General features: G+C 50.6%; 3 protein-coding genes across 4 annotated transcripts in view; all 3 read left to right on the forward strand.

The window, feature by feature from the left end:
- Fili (Fish-lips) overlaps positions 1–9,097 on the forward strand; it is a 78,434-nt gene extending 69,337 nt beyond the window's left edge. For both annotated transcript variants that reach the window (XM_015185024.2, XM_002138777.4), the window contains 2 exons: positions 658–818; positions 6,820–9,097. In XM_015185024.2, coding sequence (XP_015040510.2) covers positions 658–818; positions 6,820–8,116 — 1,458 coding nt within the window. In that variant the 3' untranslated portion in view covers positions 8,117–9,097. The remainder of the gene's footprint in view (positions 1–657; positions 819–6,819) is intronic.
- A 4,980-nt stretch (positions 9,098–14,077) lies between these two features.
- LOC4805255 (uncharacterized) lies at positions 14,078–14,919 on the forward strand. Its single transcript, XM_001361649.3, has 2 exons — positions 14,078–14,154; positions 14,210–14,919. The coding sequence occupies exons 1-2, from the start codon at positions 14,104–14,106 to the stop codon at positions 14,765–14,767; spliced, it is 609 nt and encodes a 202-aa protein (XP_001361686.2). The 5' UTR covers positions 14,078–14,103; the 3' UTR covers positions 14,768–14,919.
- Positions 14,920–15,715: 796 nt separating this feature from the next.
- On the forward strand, positions 15,716–16,896 carry LOC6898843 (serine protease inhibitor 42Dd-like). Its single transcript, XM_002138778.3, has one exon. It carries the CDS (start codon positions 15,735–15,737, stop codon positions 16,845–16,847), a length of 1,113 nt encoding a protein of 370 aa, XP_002138814.2. The 5' UTR covers positions 15,716–15,734; the 3' UTR covers positions 16,848–16,896.
- Positions 16,897–18,132: the final 1,236 nt, after the last annotated feature.

Raw genomic sequence — 18,132 nt, forward strand, 5'->3', positions numbered from 1 at the left:
CAAAACCCTGTGCACCCCTTCTGCTGCCAGTGGCAACCTTTTCTTTTATGCATGCCACACTCGAAGCTGTCTGAGTTGTTGTAACAAATTCGCTGCAAGATTGATTTTATTGCCTGGCCAAAAAAAAAGCGCCACAGACGAATTTGTTGGTCAAAAAGAAAAGGAAACGGAACGGCGAGTGATTGGCAAAGGGCGGTGGGGAGGAGGCCGCAATCTGCCAAGGGTCCGTGGGGGGGGAAGTACATGACGTACGTTTCCGTTTCCGCTGTAACGAGTCTCGTATACCCTCTAAAAGGGTCTTACATGCTTCGGATGGCGCATAAGAAGGGAATCACAGGAATACAAGGCGGGAACCATCAAAATGTCTCCGAAAAGAAGGCTTCGTAGGCCCCAACCCCGTGTAATTCCTTGTGTCTCGATCAAAGCCCTTCAAGGGGTATCAAGCAAGTCGTGGCTCTCCTCTAGTCCCTTCCGATTGCCACTCTAAACCATCTGTAAAATGCAGAACCACAAAACGTTTTCAGGACTGAGTGGCCGGCATTAATGTTTGATGGGCCGCCTCCGACTCCTCCAAAAAAACATTTCTGCAGTTTTTTAAATGCTCTCTAAACAGAAGACTCACTTGTACTATATATTTTATTTCATTTACCATTGCAGGCGGTGCCCACACAGCAGCTGGCGAAACTTTCGAATCTCACCTATTTGAACCTCGGAGGCAATCGGTTCGCCCACCTGCCGGCCGTGGCGTTCCTCAACTTGTTTCATTTGCGCGAATTGCACTTGAGCCGCCTCGACTATTTGCAGCGCATCGATTCGAGGTAAGTTCTGAGGGCAACTTTCCCACCCCCCCCCCCCCTCTCCCCGGCCACAGGACTCGCCAAAAACTGAATGTGGGTCAGCGGATAATGAAACTATTTGTTTTCCACCCGAATGGCCATAAAAAGCGGCAGAGAGAGAGAGAGAGAGTCCGCCTCGCTTGTTTTGGGGGGGGAGCACTAAAATTGAACATGTTTTGTGGCACGAAAAAGTCACAACATCTAGTGAATCCTTTTGTATTCATTGTGGGTAAACGAATAACCAAATAAGTGCCTGGCCAAGGCCAGAGCATCGGCACCTTAGGGGATTTCTAAATGTGTTGCAAGCAGCTCGAAAGCCAGGGACCAATCAGGCAATGGAAATTCACTTTCACACACACAGACAGCAGAGCAGAGCAGAGCAGAGCAGAGCCTGCCTCAGATGCAGAACAAGGACAACAACAAGTCATTATTGCTCAATGCAATCAATCATGGCTAATACGCTTTTGGTAATAAGATGCCACCACACACACACACACACGCCCAGCAGACAGAGACGGGGGCGGGGGCGGGGGCGGGGGGTTAAGTGCGGTGCGGAGGGGGGGTTGTGGGGTGGAAATGCTTGAACTCCATTCGAGCATATGTTAATTCAATAATTCCAGGCAATTTTCATATCAAATCATTCAACGAGTCCTCCTCCCCACCTTGTGCCTCCCCCCCCCCCCCTTGTCTTGTGGCATGTCAATCAGCCACCACCGACACCGTCAGAGGCAGCCAGCATCGAGACTGCCACGCCCACAGGGCGTCATGCCGCTTTACAATGACATTTACATGCCGCTTGAGAGAAGGAGAAAGCAAACGAGAAAAGGGGTGGGGTGCTATTTAAATCCAGTTTAATTTGGAAATTTCGTTTGATTTTCTTGAAACAAGTTTGTCTAAAGCTTATCCAGACACACACACACACACAGCCCCCCAGGAGCCACCCCCTTTTGTAATTGGTTTCGCCTTTTGTTCGCCTTTTGTTTGGTCTCTGTCTCAGAATTGTGTAAACTTTTGCGTTCCATGCTCCACCAAATTGTTGCCGCCAGACTGTTGATATTGTTGCTCAATCTGCGCAGACATTTACATATGTAAGGACACACACACACACGCACACACACACACACACACACAGCCTGCTTTGAGTCCTCCATCGAATGTCTAAATGGAACTCTAGTCGAATTTTTCCGCTTGATGATAATTTTCGAGTAGAATTTCCTTGAGGAAAGATACTTTTAGTTCATTATTTGTCCCTGCATACTTTCGGGTGGATTTTTGCAGTATCTTATGCACTGGCAGGCATAAGGGGGATGTCCCTGCACTCCCCGTTTTCCTTGGCTTCTTTTTGGTCAGGAAATTATATCTGTATCTTTTTCATTTGGTTTCTCTGGTCCGACTTGGACGGAATGGAGGCGGCACCTGCCCAAAAGGACACCGATAGTCGAGGGAAAACCCTATGGTAGTCTTTGCTCCAACACAAAGTATCACCCCTCTTCAAGGGGTGTAACTGGAACTATGGAGAGAGCAAAAAGAAGGGGTTGCAACAGGGCCCACACCACACAATTGCCCCCCGCGTCGCCCCTTGAAAAGGTAATAGCAAAACACTTTAAACTTGACAGTTGAAGGGGGAGGGGGAGGGGGAGGGCCCCCCAAAGAGACAGAGACAGAGAGAGAGAGAGAGAGAGGGAGAGAGGTAGATATGTAAATATTTATGTAAATGCGTTAATGGAAATCTGAAAGGGGGACAGGTTCGAGTGCTCCAAGGGGGGGTGGGAGGGGTTGCACGTTTATGTGGCGAAAGGATACACACACACACACACGCACACATGTGCTCATTATGAAATCCTTACACCTAAACAATCAGCGCGAGTCCTTTGCAAAATTCATTAGGCAGCAGCACGTTGTCATTTGCCCCTCCCCTGCCCCTCTACCCAGCAGCCTTCCCTCCCCGCGGTTTGTGGCAAAACAAACAACCCTCCAGCGCAGCAGAAAAGTCCACCCATGGACCCATGGACCCATGGACATGGTAGGCGTCACATATCAAAGGGAATACATGACTTAATGGCGGCAAGTCATTCCGGAAAAGGGGAAGACCCTGCCCCTGCCCTTGCCCCTGCCCCTGTAGGTGTTGCCCGGTTTATTCGCTTGCGGATTTCCAAATTGAAACTAATTGTTTTAAAATTTATGCACAACGGAAGGACGCAGAGGGGGCGAAGGGCACGCGTGAGGCATTTGTTTTGTGGCTGCTTTTTGGGGTGGACCTCCCCGCCACAGACTGGAGGCTGAATGCGACAATTGGGAATGGAATGCGTGTGTAATGGACTGCGTGGGTGTGTGTGGGCTGGCTCCAGGCGGAATATGGCCACGATTCTCTGCTCAGAAGGCCTATAAATGTTCTTAAACATCTGAAAGCACGTTGCCTGCCATTGGCCTGTCTCCAGGCGGCACCGATTGGCACTCTTTTAAGGCACAAACAGCCGAGTGGCGCTGCTCCATGACGCGTGTCCGCCATTCGCCACCTTTTAAAGGCCCTTTCTGTGGTAATTGGCTCTCACATGTCCTGGGCGCTAATTAAGTTGTTTGCTCTGGCACCCCACCAGGCCCCCCCTTCATCATATTCATCATCACATTATCCCTACCTCTAGATACATATTTCTCAGCTGCGGCTTGTCCCTGGATTCTGGGCTACTTCTCTTCTGCTGTTGGCTTTATTAAAATTCCACACTCTCGCCTCCCTGGGCCCCCTCTCTGGCTTCAAAGTGCATTGCAGGGGGCGGCTCTATGCATAAATAGACAGACTTAGACATTCGCCGTCCTCCGGTGCCTGTTCGGTGTGCCTCCTTCTGTTAAATACGCGTAATGGCTACTCCACCACTCCAGTAGCCTTCTCTGAGGCCGTGGCTGGTGCTTCTGCTGCCTTGAAATGTTTCCCAGCTCATAATTTATGGAAAAATATGGCAACAGTCGTCAGTCTCAGCACCAGGACCAGGACCAGGACCCAGGGCCCAGGGCCAACATGTTTATGTTTTCCTGTTTCCGTAATTTCTTCCTGCTTTCGCCTCGCTTTTGCCCCTTTTGCAGAAGGGTATTCAAAGTACTTTGAAAAAGTCGGGGCAAACCTTCGAAATATATTCCATTTACCCTCCTTCTGTACAAAGGACCCCTCCGTAAGGGTATCCGCAGGTTGCAGCCCTAAAGCCACTCTCTCTTTGTTCTTTTCTCATTCTTTCTCTGGGAATATTTAGCATTGCAGCCGCGGAAGGATCCCTCCTTCTGTTCTGTTGGGGCTCTTGTTGGTTCTTCTAACCTTTTGACTCTGGGAGGGAGCGGGGGTTGGTAGGGGGGGCCTTTGTTTAATGTCGATTTAGGTGCTGTTTGTTAAGATTTTGTCTCGACTTGTTGGCTCATTACGCAGACACATTTTCGTTTAATTAGAGCAGAAAAAAACGCATTGCCATTCGAGCACTCCTGCAGACACAAGAGCCACTCTCCTGTTTGTGTGACATAAAGGATGTCAAATGCATTTAAACAGGCAACAAATGGTAGAGTGAATGCAAAAAATTGCCCTCACTTGCAGCCCGAGAAACATACACTTGATATTATTCAATTCACAATTCAAATAAAATAAACTCTGCTTTAAATTCCGATATTCCCCTCGCTTGGAAAAGCTATAATTTCTTCAATGCAATTTTCATTCGCTTTTCTCTGATTTCCTCCTCTACTGTTATTTGTCCAGGCCTAATCTATAATTATGCGAAACGAAGTGGGCGAAAGGCAAGTGGCCTACGAGCGGAAAATGAATGGTTTAACGGGGCGTATGCGTAATTTAGAAACGTTTAAAATGTCATTAACAAATTGCCTGGGCCCCCGATCCCTTTCAGAGGCCAGGAGCTCAATGAACCCCAGACCCAGGAGCCACCCGATGCCCCATGCCCGCTCGGAGGAGACCAGCTAAGGACATCCCGTCATATTTTCGTTGTAGTTAAAATGTCAATCAAATATCGAGGGAGAGAGACGCAGAGCGGCAGGTTACAGACAGGATTGACAGACTGCTATTCAAAACTATATCAAAAACCCCGACTGACAAACTGTTTGACAGTCTGACTGATTGACTGTCCAAGCAGCCAGACAGGCAGACAGCCAGAGAGCCAGATGATTCCTGGAGTCCTGCACCCTGCACAGAACGGAGTGCACGGACAGCAGCAAACATTTCAATTGGATTTCGAGCAATTCCAATTCGGAGAGCCCCCCCATGGCCCTCAACGAAAAGGGATCAAGAAGGATACGGATACAGGCAAACATTTATGCCTCACACACACACACACACACACACGCACACCCACATGGCAGCCATTTCCGTTTCCGCACGTTTGACGTTGGCAAAAGGCAAACGCAAATGGAGTTAAAAAATGAAGAGCAAACGGGGGAAAACAAAAGGGGAAGAGGGGCCCGGGGCCCATACCCCCTTACAGGTCGATCGGTTCTCCGCACCCGCCTCCGAAAGGGGGTGGGGGGAAACATGTGACATGTAAAATGAAGGACCCCCCCAAAACAGCAAAAAGGTTGGGCCCAATCGTTCTTTTGTTGCATTTAAAGCCACACACACACACACACACACACACAGGTCCATCCAACCTGTGGAGCCTCGAGGTGTCTAGAGGCATCCCCGTGGTGTCACGTTTTTCTGTTGATTTCCCCCCCTCCACCCCTCCATTTGCATAATATTTGCACAAATAATTGAATTTATTTTTTGCCTTTTTTGTTCCGTTTTGTTTGGTTTAACCGCTAAATTGTTTTGCACTCGTTTGTCGTCTGCAGACACGGGGGTTTTTTTTCTTACTTTCTTTTGGTAATAGAAAGTTTTCTTTAGACTCTTTTTTGTGGCCTGCAATTGAAGGTTTTTGCCGTATTTCGGCTGAATGTTAAACTTGCCATGAAATTGAATGTTCGACAGGTTCGAAAACCAAGGGGAATAGAGGCGGGTGGGGGGGGGGGGGGGGGGGGGGGGAATCATGTGTGTGTGTGTGTGTGTGTGTGTGCTGGGAATCTACCTTGGGGGCTGTTTAATCTCTGCTTTGAGCTCTGCACTGATAAAGGGGGAAAGGGGGTGCCGCCTTCTAGAGTCCATCCATTTGTTACACAAAAATAAGTTCTGAGCGTTGAGACTCGTCCTTTAACATAATAAATGACAAACAAAAGCCGGGCTCTCGTTGCCATTTCAATTCGAATTCATCACAAGATGTCTGCCTGCCTGGCCTCGGGCCCCTCGAAGAGGGGTTCCACAAAATGCAGCCACTTATCAAATCAATGCAGGGCGCCGCCCCTCTGCAGAGTCCTGCAGCTGGTCCTGGTCCTGGTTCTGGTTCTGGAAATAAATGCGTTCATTTAACAGGGAATGCAACTCTCTGCAGAGCAGGGAACGCTTAAGAGCGACAAATTCGTTTTGTGTCACAGCGGAGAAGTCGGAGATGGAGTCGGAGTCACAGTATTGCTCATACGCCACGTTGCACTTATTCCATTCAACATCGGAGACTGTCTGGGACTGGGGACAGGGGACAGGGGACTGGGGACAGGGGACAAGGGTACTCACACACACATGCAAGCCCCGGCGTTGACTTAACTTGGCAGGGATTTACGACAACGCTCCATGGAGCTCGAATAACATGGAGAGCTGCAGACTTTACTCCTTCGTCGTCGTCGTCGTCGTCGTCGTCTTAGTCCTCGTTTTTTATTCCCTTTCATTCATCCTGCCCTCCCCGCTGTCCCACTCGCTTTTTATTAAGTTGAAAATAGACGCAGGCTAAATAAATCCATGTCGCTTACTCGTAAGTCGCAAGCTGACGTTGTCATGTGTGCAACGAGGGCTGCCTGATGCCTGGAGGATAGTTTTAAGCTCCTACATTGAATGCATAATTAGGTGGCAGGGATATTTTTCCTTTGGGAGGGATTACAAAACTGTCGCTAATTAATTCGCAATCTTTTGCAGGGCGTTCGTGGACAACACCCACCTGCAGACGCTGCATTTGAACTACAATCCGCAGCTGGGCGACATACCGATGCGCCTGTTCCAGGGCAATCCCAACATCCTGGAGGTCTACATGCAGAGCAACAGCCTGCAGACGCTCTTCTCCGCCCAGTTCCCGGTGGACCAGCTGCAGAAGCTCTATCTGGGGGACAATCCGCTGCAGTGCAACTGCTCGCTGCTGTGGCTCTGGCGGCTCGTCACCGGCAACTTCGAGGGCGTCGATCCACCGCTGGAGCATGCGGCGGGCGGAGCCGTGGCCGCCCTGGCCAAGGAGGCCGGCGACAGGGAGACGGAGGCGCAGGCGGAGGAGGACGATGCCACCACGGCGGCTGTGGCGGAGGACGGAGTGGCCGCTTTGGCCGCCTACATAGCCGAGCAGCACATCGCCAATGCGCTGCACACCACCGAGCCGAGTGCCTACGAGCTGGCGACCTCCGCCTCTGCCTCCGCCTCGGCCTCGGCCTCGAGCCGCAGCTCTGGGTATCTGCGGATGGACCGGCAGCAGATCGGCTGCGACATCTGGCGGGACACGGTGCGCACCCGGCGGCAGCTGCTCTCCATGAGCGAGGGCGAGATCACCTGCCCCGCCCACATCGTGACGGTGGTGTGCGCCGTCATCACGTGCCTCCTGGTGGCCATGATCGGGGTGAGCGTCCTCTACTACCTGCGCTTCGTGAAGCGCCGCCGGAAGCTGCTGCACGAGCGCGGGCCCCTGCGCACCAGCAAGAGCATCATCAATGTCCACGACCGCATCCTGCAGGGCCACCAGCCGCTGGGCATGGGCCTGGGCCTCGGCATGAGCATGACCCTCGGCGGCAGCAACGGGGGCATGGGCATGGCCCTCAACTATCCACACCACGCGCAGACCCTGCAGGCGCACCATCACTACCACCAGGCGATGCCGCTGCAGGCGCCCCACGGCGCCGGCGGGCACGGGGGGCACGGGGGGAACGGGGGGCACGGGGGGAACGAGTACCAGCAGACGACGCTGCCGCAGCTGGACAAACTGGAGCTGGAACGGTATCTGGCGGCCCAGACGATTGCCAACGAGTACCGGGCCCTCAAGCCCTGGGAGCTGCCCGTCAAGGAGGCGGACGACGAGCCGGAGCACCTGTACGAGCGGTTCGATCACTACGAGTATCCCGATACTCAGACCATGAGCAAGCTCAAGCAGGCGGCGGCTCTCTCCTCGGCCGGGGGCTCTCCCGTGCCACAGGCTGCGGCAGCCGCTGGCAAGCCGCATGTCGTCTACGTATGACGTGGGCGTGGCCAGGATTTGGATATCGAAATGGGAATGGAAATGGATATGGTGGGCCCCAGTCTCACCAACAACAACTATCGGAGCTATGTGCAGAGCCAGTTCTGAAATGAGGGATCTCTAGGATCCCAAAACGACGACGACGAGGACGACGCCATGGAAACAAGGAATGTGAGGTTATGGTTTGTTTAAAAGGGCAACAAAGTTTAACAAGCGTCAAATGAAACAAGGGATATACATGTCTACGAATACGACTAAAAGATACAGATACATACTAATCGATAGGCTATAAGGCACACACACACACACCCACACACACACACACACACAATTTAGCTCGTTTTTCACTCTCTGTCTCTCGCTGTCTCCCTCTCTCATAGTTAATGGCATTCAGCATTCGAATACTCTAGATAGCATCTTAGTGGATAAGCTCTACCTTAAAAGTGAATTTAAACCATAATTATATAATGATATATAGAGAGATGTAAGGGTACAGTTGTGCTGGGGGAATGCAGCAGCGCCCCTCGGCTGGCAACAGACACAACTGTACCCGCACTCGGAGAGATGCATGGGGAGCATATTGTGGCATTGAAAACAACCCAAATGGGGACCAAATAGTCCAGTCCAGTCCTGTCCAGTCCTGTCCAGTCCTGTCCTGTCCATAAGCCAGATCGAGCCACTCTCCATGTATCTTTCCTTCAGCAAAAAAACAAAAAAAAAACAAAAGAATAAAAATCTAAAGTGACAATATACAAATACATAAAATATAAAGCATTAAAAATAATATATAAAACAAAGCAAAATTATGATAATTCTAGATGTACGCGTATTATATGGAATAAATGTAATAAACTCAAAGTTGAAAGAATTTGTAAATATATACCACAGGTTACCCCCCCCCCCCCCGTCGCCCTTCCCCTACATTACTGTAAATAATTAATAAATTGCCAATAAATTCCCTCTATTTGTGTTCAAATCAAAGGCCATTCGTTTCATGTTTTTGCATATAAAATAATTCAATTAAATAGCAAATAGATGGCAAATTCTGGAAAATATTTGCACACACACAGAGAGAGAGTAAGAGAAATGGGGGAAAAAGCAAAGTGTATAAATAATATATAAATATTTATCAAATAAAAATAAAAAACAATATACATTAAATAAAAATAAATAAAAAGGCAGATACTCACACAGATACAGAAACAGAAACAGATACAGATACAAATGCACTTGAAATGCATCAGTGTGTGAATAAATCGATGGTGGGGGGAGGGGGGGAGAGGGTAAATACTATACATATAATATACGAGTATATGCAAAAATATTTAATTAAATTATAGACACACCCCCCACACCCCCAACAACACCCCCAAACAACAACAAATAATAAAAACAAAATGTTATTTCTTATACGAAGACTGAAGAAAATGATGAAGCAAATAAAAATGAAATGAAAAATTACCGAGAAATGTATTTGAATCAAGAGAAAACGGAAGGAACGGGATCCAAGGACCCGTTTGGGCCTCCTTGTGGCCTTTTTGCTCTCCGTTTTTGTGGCAGAAAATACGACTAATCTACAGCAAAAATCCCTGTAAAACAAATAAAATACTCGCACAAGCACTGGGGCATAAATCTAGTGCCATCCAACGCCCACAGCCACTCCACAAGTAACCCGAAACGCCTACAGCAGGACACAAGGAGCTGCGTAGGAGGCCATTGTGGATGGGGAGTTTGAGTAAAACTCAAACAGAGGCTGGACCACATCCCTGGGACTCTGCTCTGGGACTTGGGCGGATGGAGTAGAGCTTGCAGAGATTAGCCAGAGATATAAGGCAGAAAAGTACGACTGGTGGCTCCGATTAAGGTATACAACTAGCTTCGTTATACGGCGAGGCCATCAACTGATAGATTTCCCATAAACCTAGTGCCACTTTGAGGCTCCCCAGACGGAAATGGAAGCTCCTGTAATGGCAAATCCTTAAGAATATATTTCTGTATGCAAATTCCTGTATTATTTGAGCACCTCATCAAAAGTAGGCCAAGTAATCGGCCGTTTTATACATATATTGTGGGTATTCCCAGGCCTTCCTGCCTGCTCTGAAAGGGTAAGAGAGCCTGAAGAATTGAGCAAATAAATCGGCGTGCTTTCTAAATAATTAAATATGCCTTTGGGAAAAAAAAACTGGGTCTCTGCCACTCATCCTCCAGCCGGAACACCTGAGGCTCCTCCCGAGTGTGAATGATGGCCAGCAATTAATATTCCCACATTATGGAGGGGTTTTCTGGTAGCAATCCACTTGGATTGCTTGGTTGCTTTTTGTGGGACGTTCAATTAGCTCGAAAAAAAATAGCAAAGGAATCATGAAAGTGCGAGAAGTGGCCATAAGTCATAAAGTGCAGGAAATTGTTTGACGAAATCCCAGGGGACGACAAGTGGCCGCCCATTAAATGCAGCTCCAATCCACCCCCTTGGTGGGGGGGTGGAGAAACGATTTTAATTGCCACGAAAACCAAATGAAATTCTGTTATGGAAGGCCGTTAAACAGCTACAGATACGAATGCTGGAGCATAAAAACTTAATGTCCAGCAATTTGTTAAAAGACGCGCAAACTGCCAAATAAAAGCTGGCCAAGGAGAAAGGCATGGCTTTAATAGAAGAGAGAATGGAACCCACACTTTGGCTAATTGTTTGCCCGAACAGCTGTGTCCACAGATGGCTCAAACAGTGGCCAAGACACACACACACACACACACACACACACACACACATGATAAATCAAAGTCCTGATGGCCCTGATGGCGATTTGAAATTCACTTACATTACCATGTATCCATAGATACATGCTCCTTTGTGGCGCTCTGTCCAAGCAAAACGCAAGGACACATCATTTATATCAATTTAAATAACGACCTTTCAATGGATTTGAAGCTTCGAGATGGAGAAATCCCGTAAAAAGCTTAACAAAACCCCAGACTGGGCCTGGGACGGATGCCTGGACGTGGCATTGACATTCGTAAGCCATAAACCACAGCAAAATTGGGCATTATATTAGTTAAGATGCTGTCAAGCCGAAAGATAGCCATGGCCCGAGGGCCAAGAGCCACCACAGTGCAGACATATCGCTTTCAACGGCGACACCCCAAGGGCTACAGAGAGGGCCGCGTGAGAGGAGGATGTAGTCGGACAGACAACAGTATCCAGTAGCACCCCGTCCGGCACTAAAACACCGTTTGACAGGGAACGAAAGCCAGAAAACCAGGAGCCTCAGTGACCACTGGACCAGAGCCAGAGCCAGAGCCAGAGCCAGGACTCACCCGATAAGCAAACGCATTCATCTTATAGCCAGTCAAAGGGATAAGGGATAAGGGATAAGGGATATAGAGGAGGTGAGCCCTTAACTTAAACAAAAGTTAAACATATTAAGGGCTTAAAGTGTAGCCAGAACTTGGAATTTTGCACGGCGGAAACGGCATGCAAAACCCCGGACTAAGAGCCGGGGTATATCTTGATCAATTTGGAGAAGCGAAGCCAACTTAAATCATAGCCATTCCCCGGCTCTTGGCTTATCTGGGCCCCACTTTTTATTGGTCTTCTTTTATTTGGCAGGACACAGGGCCCCCCATAAGTCACTGGATAGCAGGAGGATAGCCGCCGATAAGTGGCCCACGGCAGGACACGCGAATTAGCTGTGGTTTTTGGCTGTGGTTTTTGGCTTTGAACTTGAACAAGGGCTTGGCTTTGGAGAAAGTAAGTTCCAAGAGTTCCAGGGGATCATCGAAAACGTTTCTCGAGTTATAAATTATTGTTTATTTCTTGTACAATCCCAAACCCTAGCAAAACGGAATGCAATCATTTTTCACACCAACTGAAAAACAAATCAAAATTTCATTATCCACCGCAAAAATCAAATGTCTGAAGAAAAGTGAGTGCGAGAGTGAGTTTTCATTGGGAAATTGGTTCGTGTTTTGCAACATGACACCCCGAAACTTTGGCATATAGATTTATGAAAATATTTGCACATCAATTTGGCGGCAGGAGGGGTGGCAGTAGAGGCGGCTGAAGAGGCAGCAGTAGAGGCGGCAGGCCGCAAGTGGGGAAAACCCCACCTTTTGGCTTCATTGAACTTCAGTGCTGAAACGCCCTGCAAATACGTATCTAAACTGAATCAATTTCTACCGCGATAAACTTCAGATACACCTTCGGGCACCCGTGGGGGGGGTGGCGGGTGGGGGGTGCGGAGGTAACTGCAAAATGTTGTGTAAAATTTGCAAATGCAATAAATAACTCGTTTCGTTTCGCTGGAAAAAAGGTTTCCCTGTTTACACGCTCCTGAAAAGCATGTAAAGCTTCCTGTTTTTCCCTCTGAAGGAATAAAGGTAGAGGTATCCTTTGCCAGTCGGGTTTTAGATATTCTGCCCCCCCCCCCCCCTCCTACACCCCTACACCCCTGCCTCTAACCAAAAGTGCGCCACATGTGCGAGTCTGCTTGTAGGATTCCTGTGGATTTTTACTCTTTTGGTTTGGGATACCCTCTCAAATTTGGCGAGTCCTTCAAGGAGTATAGAGATAGAGCCTGCACCCTTTAGTCACCAGAATGGCAACACTTTCTGGGCGAAACTGGAACGATTTAGTGCTCAAAACCTTCCCGCTTTCCCCTCAAACACGTCTCCTGCAGCATCATTTTATGGAATATTTCCAGGAAATTCCTAGGGTATCGAATGCTTCGTTTCTCGCATGCCTCACATTTCTTTCATGCTTCTTTTTTCGTTGGTTTTCGTTTTCCTTTTCGTTTTTTGTTTCGCTTTGCGTGTTGTTTCGGTGGCAAGCATCCCCAAAAGTATGCAAATAATTTTTGGCTCCGGCTCGGCATCATATTTGATATTCAGTGTCAGAGCAGGGGGTGGGGGCGGGGCGGCAAAGGGTTGCCAGAGAACACAAGTTATTGAAATTTGCATGCAACGGGGCGGGGGCGCGGCGGCAGGGCGTGTCTTGGGCCCAGACTTCATTCGGGGCCTCCCTCGGGCAGAGTTTTGGGTTATTGTTTCGCCATTTTCCATGGATCCGTCCCCATGGATGTAATTGCTTCGGAGTCGTTGAGCTTCGCTAATCAAGCCCCGTCAGAGTCCCCAAACTATGCCAATAATATTGCCATATCCCCACGTTTTTTTTGCCCTCAAAATGCCACTAAACTTGGCTTATCAAAAGTTGAAATTGCAGCTGGCTTTGGGGATTTGCGTGGGTCCAAACGGCGGGGGGCAGGAGGGCTATTCTGATACGAGTAATCGGAATTTTTATTTCCTGGTTTGCAGTCGTCATCATCGTCTGCCACTGACCCATTTCTGGCATTTATCACGGGCACGAGCACATCCTGCCATTCTCCCGAGGGTCTAAGCCCAGTCAGAATGAATGGCCGACCCAGCTGTGTAGCCCTTCTCCTCCTCCCTCCTCCTCCTCCCTCCTCCTCCACTCTCGACTGCCGACTAAGTGGACTTTTATTTCACTATTATTGTTGCCAGGCGGATACGCAACGAATAGTTTTTCTCTCTGACGCGCGGACTCCTCCTGATGGTTCCATTCGTCAGCGTCATCGTCGTCTCCTAAGCGTTCCAGCGGCCCTCGGGAATGGGGATGTGTGGCCCTCTATCTTTGTAGACCCCCAAGCAGTGTCCATTCATGGATGTTTTAAGCCGCGCAACTGTTCTTATCTCTTATCGGTGTGTGTGTCTGCTCCATGGGTTCTTCACCCAAGAAACGTCATTGAATTGGCAGCGTCATGTGTCATCTTTATATATTTATAGCCCCCTGTAGGCGGGGGGGGGCTGGGGGGTTCCAGAAATAGCGGCCGACGAGGGCCCAATCCCAAATGGAAATTTCTGACAGATAAGACTATCTACGGGAGGCTCTCTCCCTCTCTCTCTCTCTCTCGCTCTCTCTCGCTCTCTCTCTCGGCGTTCAGTAGATACGCGACCGTCGGGCGGACAAGACGATGAAGAGCCGTCAGGATTCGTGTGTTTGGGGCGTTTGCCTGCTGGTTTTCGTAAGTCGAAGATCTGCCCTCTCGAAGATCGCTTCTGGTTAAATAATCTTTTCAGCTGGCGATACCCCGTGCGATAGTCGGGTCTGGGGACCAGAATCGCCATCGGCTCTTTGTCCAGGCCGATCGCACCCTCGGCTCCATCAGCCATCAGCTCATCGCCCTGGCCACGGAGCTGGTGGACAATGTGGTCGAGGATCTGCTCGTCCTGGACTCGCAGAACAGCATCCTGATGGGCTACCTGGACAGCTTCGATGCCTTCACGGCGGTGAGCGACAACCGGACCGAGGAGAAGCTCGACACCTTCTACGGCGTGGTGGGGGACTACCTCGACTCGGACACCGCCGGCGACCCGCTGCGGCCGTCCACCATCGAGACCCAGCTGATCGCCCTGTGCCTGCAGCGCAACGGCTTCGATCGCTGGAAGCGCACCGTCCAGCAGCGGACGAACCAGCTCCAGAAGTTCCTCCACAAGAAGCTGCGCAAGCACCTGGACTCCCTCGACCCCGAGGATCGGCTGGCGGTGGAGCGCCGCTGGAAACGGACCCTCGCCCGCGGCGGTCCCCGAAGACTCGACAAGCTGCGGGAGTTTGTCCAGTGGCTGGGACGCCTGTAGGGCCGAGGGAGGGGCGGGGGCCCTCTCCCCCACACCCACTCGTGTTTGTTTATGGCGCCACACATTTATGGCGGCGGGGCAACGATCTGCCAAGGCGGCGTGTGCGGATATTTCTAATAAAACAAAAAAGGTTTTGATAAGTTTATGGAAAAGATAGCAGATAAACGATCTTTAGGGTAGGTTCTTCCATTGGGGGTGGGGGGGACTATCTAGAGGTCTCTACCACCAGCTGGAAGGTTTAAACAGCTTTAAATAGAGGGAAAACCCGCCCTATACTGAGGGATTCTTTAAATTCCTTTGTTTCTCTGCCAAAAGCCATCATCCCTACTCAATCTTCCCTTGGAAACTCCCTTCCCCTTGGCCCACAGATCACAGCTCCGCCTGTCCAAAGGTTTTACCTGCTTAGAAAACCCCCCCTTTGTTCTCTTACTGCCACCCCCTAGAAAACAGACATCTACCAAATGCAATTTCTGTCGAAACTCGGCTCCTTAATGCACTCGAAACTTTACCCCTCCCCCTCCCCCCACTCCCCCCTACCCCCTTGGCAATGAAAACTTTGTGATGCCGCCTGCCACGTCCAAAACTTGGATAAAAATTATGAAACTGAATATGGCAGAGCACAAACCCAAAGAGACAAAGAGGGGGGGGGGGGGGGAGGTAGAGCGGGGGGGGGGGGCACTGGCAGTCATGTGAGGACTAAAACAGATACATTTTATGGATGGCAGACACAAAAGGAGCACAAAACTAAAGGATACCAACTGCATTTCCTGTCTGAAAGCTGACAAAGTGCTGAGTGCACTTTTGAGTGCAGCTTGGAACACGTCATGTCGGAGGGGCGGCAGGGGGGGAGGAGGGAGGAGGGAGTACTCTGTCTAATCCGATAATCAACTGAAACTCTGGCTAATTGGCTTGGCGTTCGTCACAGTTCTGGGTCCAACACACTTGCCTCAGTTCTCTCGCCAGAAAGATGAAGGTTCCACTGGGTTTCGGTGGGCTATGGGTGTCCGCCTCTTTGGGGATGCTCCTTTGCCTGGAGTCCGTGCACTCGAATCACTTTGCCAGCCAGCTGTACAGCCAGGCCTCGCGGGATAACCATCAGCGGAACCTCGTGGTGTCGCCGGCCACCACGAACCTGGCCCTGGGTCTGGTCTTCTTTGGGATGCAGCACTGCCCGGAGCTGACCGGCGTGCTGGACACGATGCGGCCCGGCGAACTGGCCACGGAGGACATCAAGATGGTGAACCGGTTGTACGTGGACCGGAGGGTGCAGCTGATGCCCGCCTACCAGGAGGCCATCTCCGACGAGCGACTGGGCCAGCCGGCCAAGAAGGTGGACTTCAGCGAGCCGCAGGTCGTCGGCGAGGAGATCGACTCCTTCGTGCGCATCTTCACGGACAACAAGGTGCGGCAGTTCACGCCGCCGGGCCACCTGGACAAGGACACCAGGATGGCCATTGCGAATGCCGCCTACTTCCACGGCCAGTGGGCCAGGCCCAAGCAGACCAAGCGGCTGCCCTTCGACACCTTGGGCGGCGGCCAGCAGCTGGTCGACACCCTCGAGTCATACGAGCACCTGCGCTACGGGCGGCTCGACGGCCTGGACGCCCGCGTCCTGGAGCTGCCCTACGAGGGCGAACGCCTCTCGATGGTCGTCATATTGCCCCGCCAGGCCGGACAGGGTCTGGCCAGCCTCAGCAGCCAGTTGCGCGACGTGGACCTCGTGCCGCTCACACAGAATCTCAGCAAGCAGTTCGTCCACGTGCGCATCCCCAAGTTCCGGGTGGAGACACGCCTGCCCCTGGAGTCCGTGCTGCGGCCCCTGGGCGTGAGGACCATCTTCCACGCCCCCCTCATGCACCAGATGGTCGCTGGCAGAAGCGGCAGGAGCCACCGGATCAACACCATTATGCACCTGAGCTCCGTCGAGGTGAGCGAATCGGGCAGCGGGTATTCCCCGCTGGCGACCTTCCAGCGGCTGTACACGGAGCCCGTCCAGTTCTGGGCCAATCACCCGTTCGTGTTCGCCATCAAGGACGCGAACCACATCTACTTCATGGGCCACGTGGTGGCGCCCCAATAGTTACCGAAAGGCAGGCATCAGGTCTTTATTAAACAAGCTAAACCGCTGAGGGCTCTAGAGTTTTGTTTGGTTTTTGTTTTGCATCTTTAATCGTCTCCAAGATCGCCGCAGTCGCCACAGTCGCCGCAGTCGGAGCAGCAGGCGGATATGCCGCTCAGGCAGCCGCATAAGCAGAGCAACGGCAGGCAAATGATCAGCATGCAGATCAGGCAGACGCACAAGACGATCACGAACATCATGCCCATGGCTCCGAGGCCGCGTCCGCCAGATTTCTTCGTGGTCACACCGGCCACAGTGGCCACAATCGTGTCGAGAGTAGTACCGGCAGGCGCCATCTTCTGCGAGATTTTCTTATATGCAAAGAATTTTTGGGAATTTTCAATACACGCACTAGATAGAAATTTTGGTTGTGACTCGGTTTGATTTATTCGACAAATATCTCATGGAGGACCCCGAGGGGGGGGGCCATTAGTGAGGGAATCCCAAGCTGTGTGGGCCTTCAAGGCTGTCTTAATACCCATTTTGAGTTGCATTCCTCCTTGAATGAAGCTCAAAGTCAAGACTGCACTCGCAACTCTTTCAGCGTGGGGGGCGGAGGGGGGGAATCCCTCAACAAAAGTGCTCATTAAACACACACACAATCCCCATTCGAATTGTATAAAAATTAATGAAATGCATTAACGAAAGCCTTGCTCGTGAAGTGGGACGACGGTCGACCCTCGACCCTCGACCCTCGACCCTCGACCTGGGCTCTGTACCTGCGCTCGTTAGTGCTCCCCCAGTGCCACCCACCCACTCCCCCCACCCACTCGTTCGCCTTTGCTCGTCATTATCATAATTTGAATGCGTTGCGAGTTTTTTAAAATATTCATGCGAGTAGAGAGATTCCCTTTTTTTTTTCAAGTGTGTGCACGTGTGGGTGCATTATTCGGGGGTGTTTACTGTACACCCCAAGCAGAGTGGGTGCCGGTTTCAAGTATAATGACTGTATTTTGTGCCCTGATTACTCCAAAGAGCGAGAGAGGGAGAGACTCGGGGGAGAGGCAAACAATCAGCTGCTAATTGATAGCCGTATAACAGCGGCCCCCGCCCCTTCTAGAGGGGATTTTTCATCTGTTTATTAATCCCTGGGACTGCCGTTCGTACCTGTTCGTTCTCCACAAGGATCACAGGGATCTCTGGCCAATAACAAATCACAAACCACTGATTGGCGATTGTCAACTATCAAGCACGTTTGCCAGTCAATTCCCAACACTGAATGCTCATTCGATTCACTCCGCAGACT

Source organism: Drosophila pseudoobscura, chromosome 3 (assembly GCF_009870125.1).
Source record: "Drosophila pseudoobscura strain MV-25-SWS-2005 chromosome 3, UCI_Dpse_MV25, whole genome shotgun sequence".
NCBI lineage: Eukaryota > Metazoa > Arthropoda > Insecta > Diptera > Drosophilidae > Drosophila > Drosophila pseudoobscura.

What these genes read in the sequence shown, in the direction of transcription:
- LOC4805255 (XM_001361649.3), top strand. Translation starts at nt 14,104, where the DNA reads ATGAAGAGCCGTCAGGATTCGTGTGTTTGGGGCGTTTGCCTGCTGGTT. An exon ending in GCGTTTGCCTGCTGGTTTTC is followed by an intron (nt 14,155 to 14,209) that starts GTAAGTCGAAGA and finishes TAATCTTTTCAG; the next exon opens with CTGGCGATACCCCGTGCGAT.
- LOC6898843 (XM_002138778.3), top strand. Translation starts at nt 15,735, where the DNA reads ATGAAGGTTCCACTGGGTTTCGGTGGGCTATGGGTGTCCGCCTCTTTG.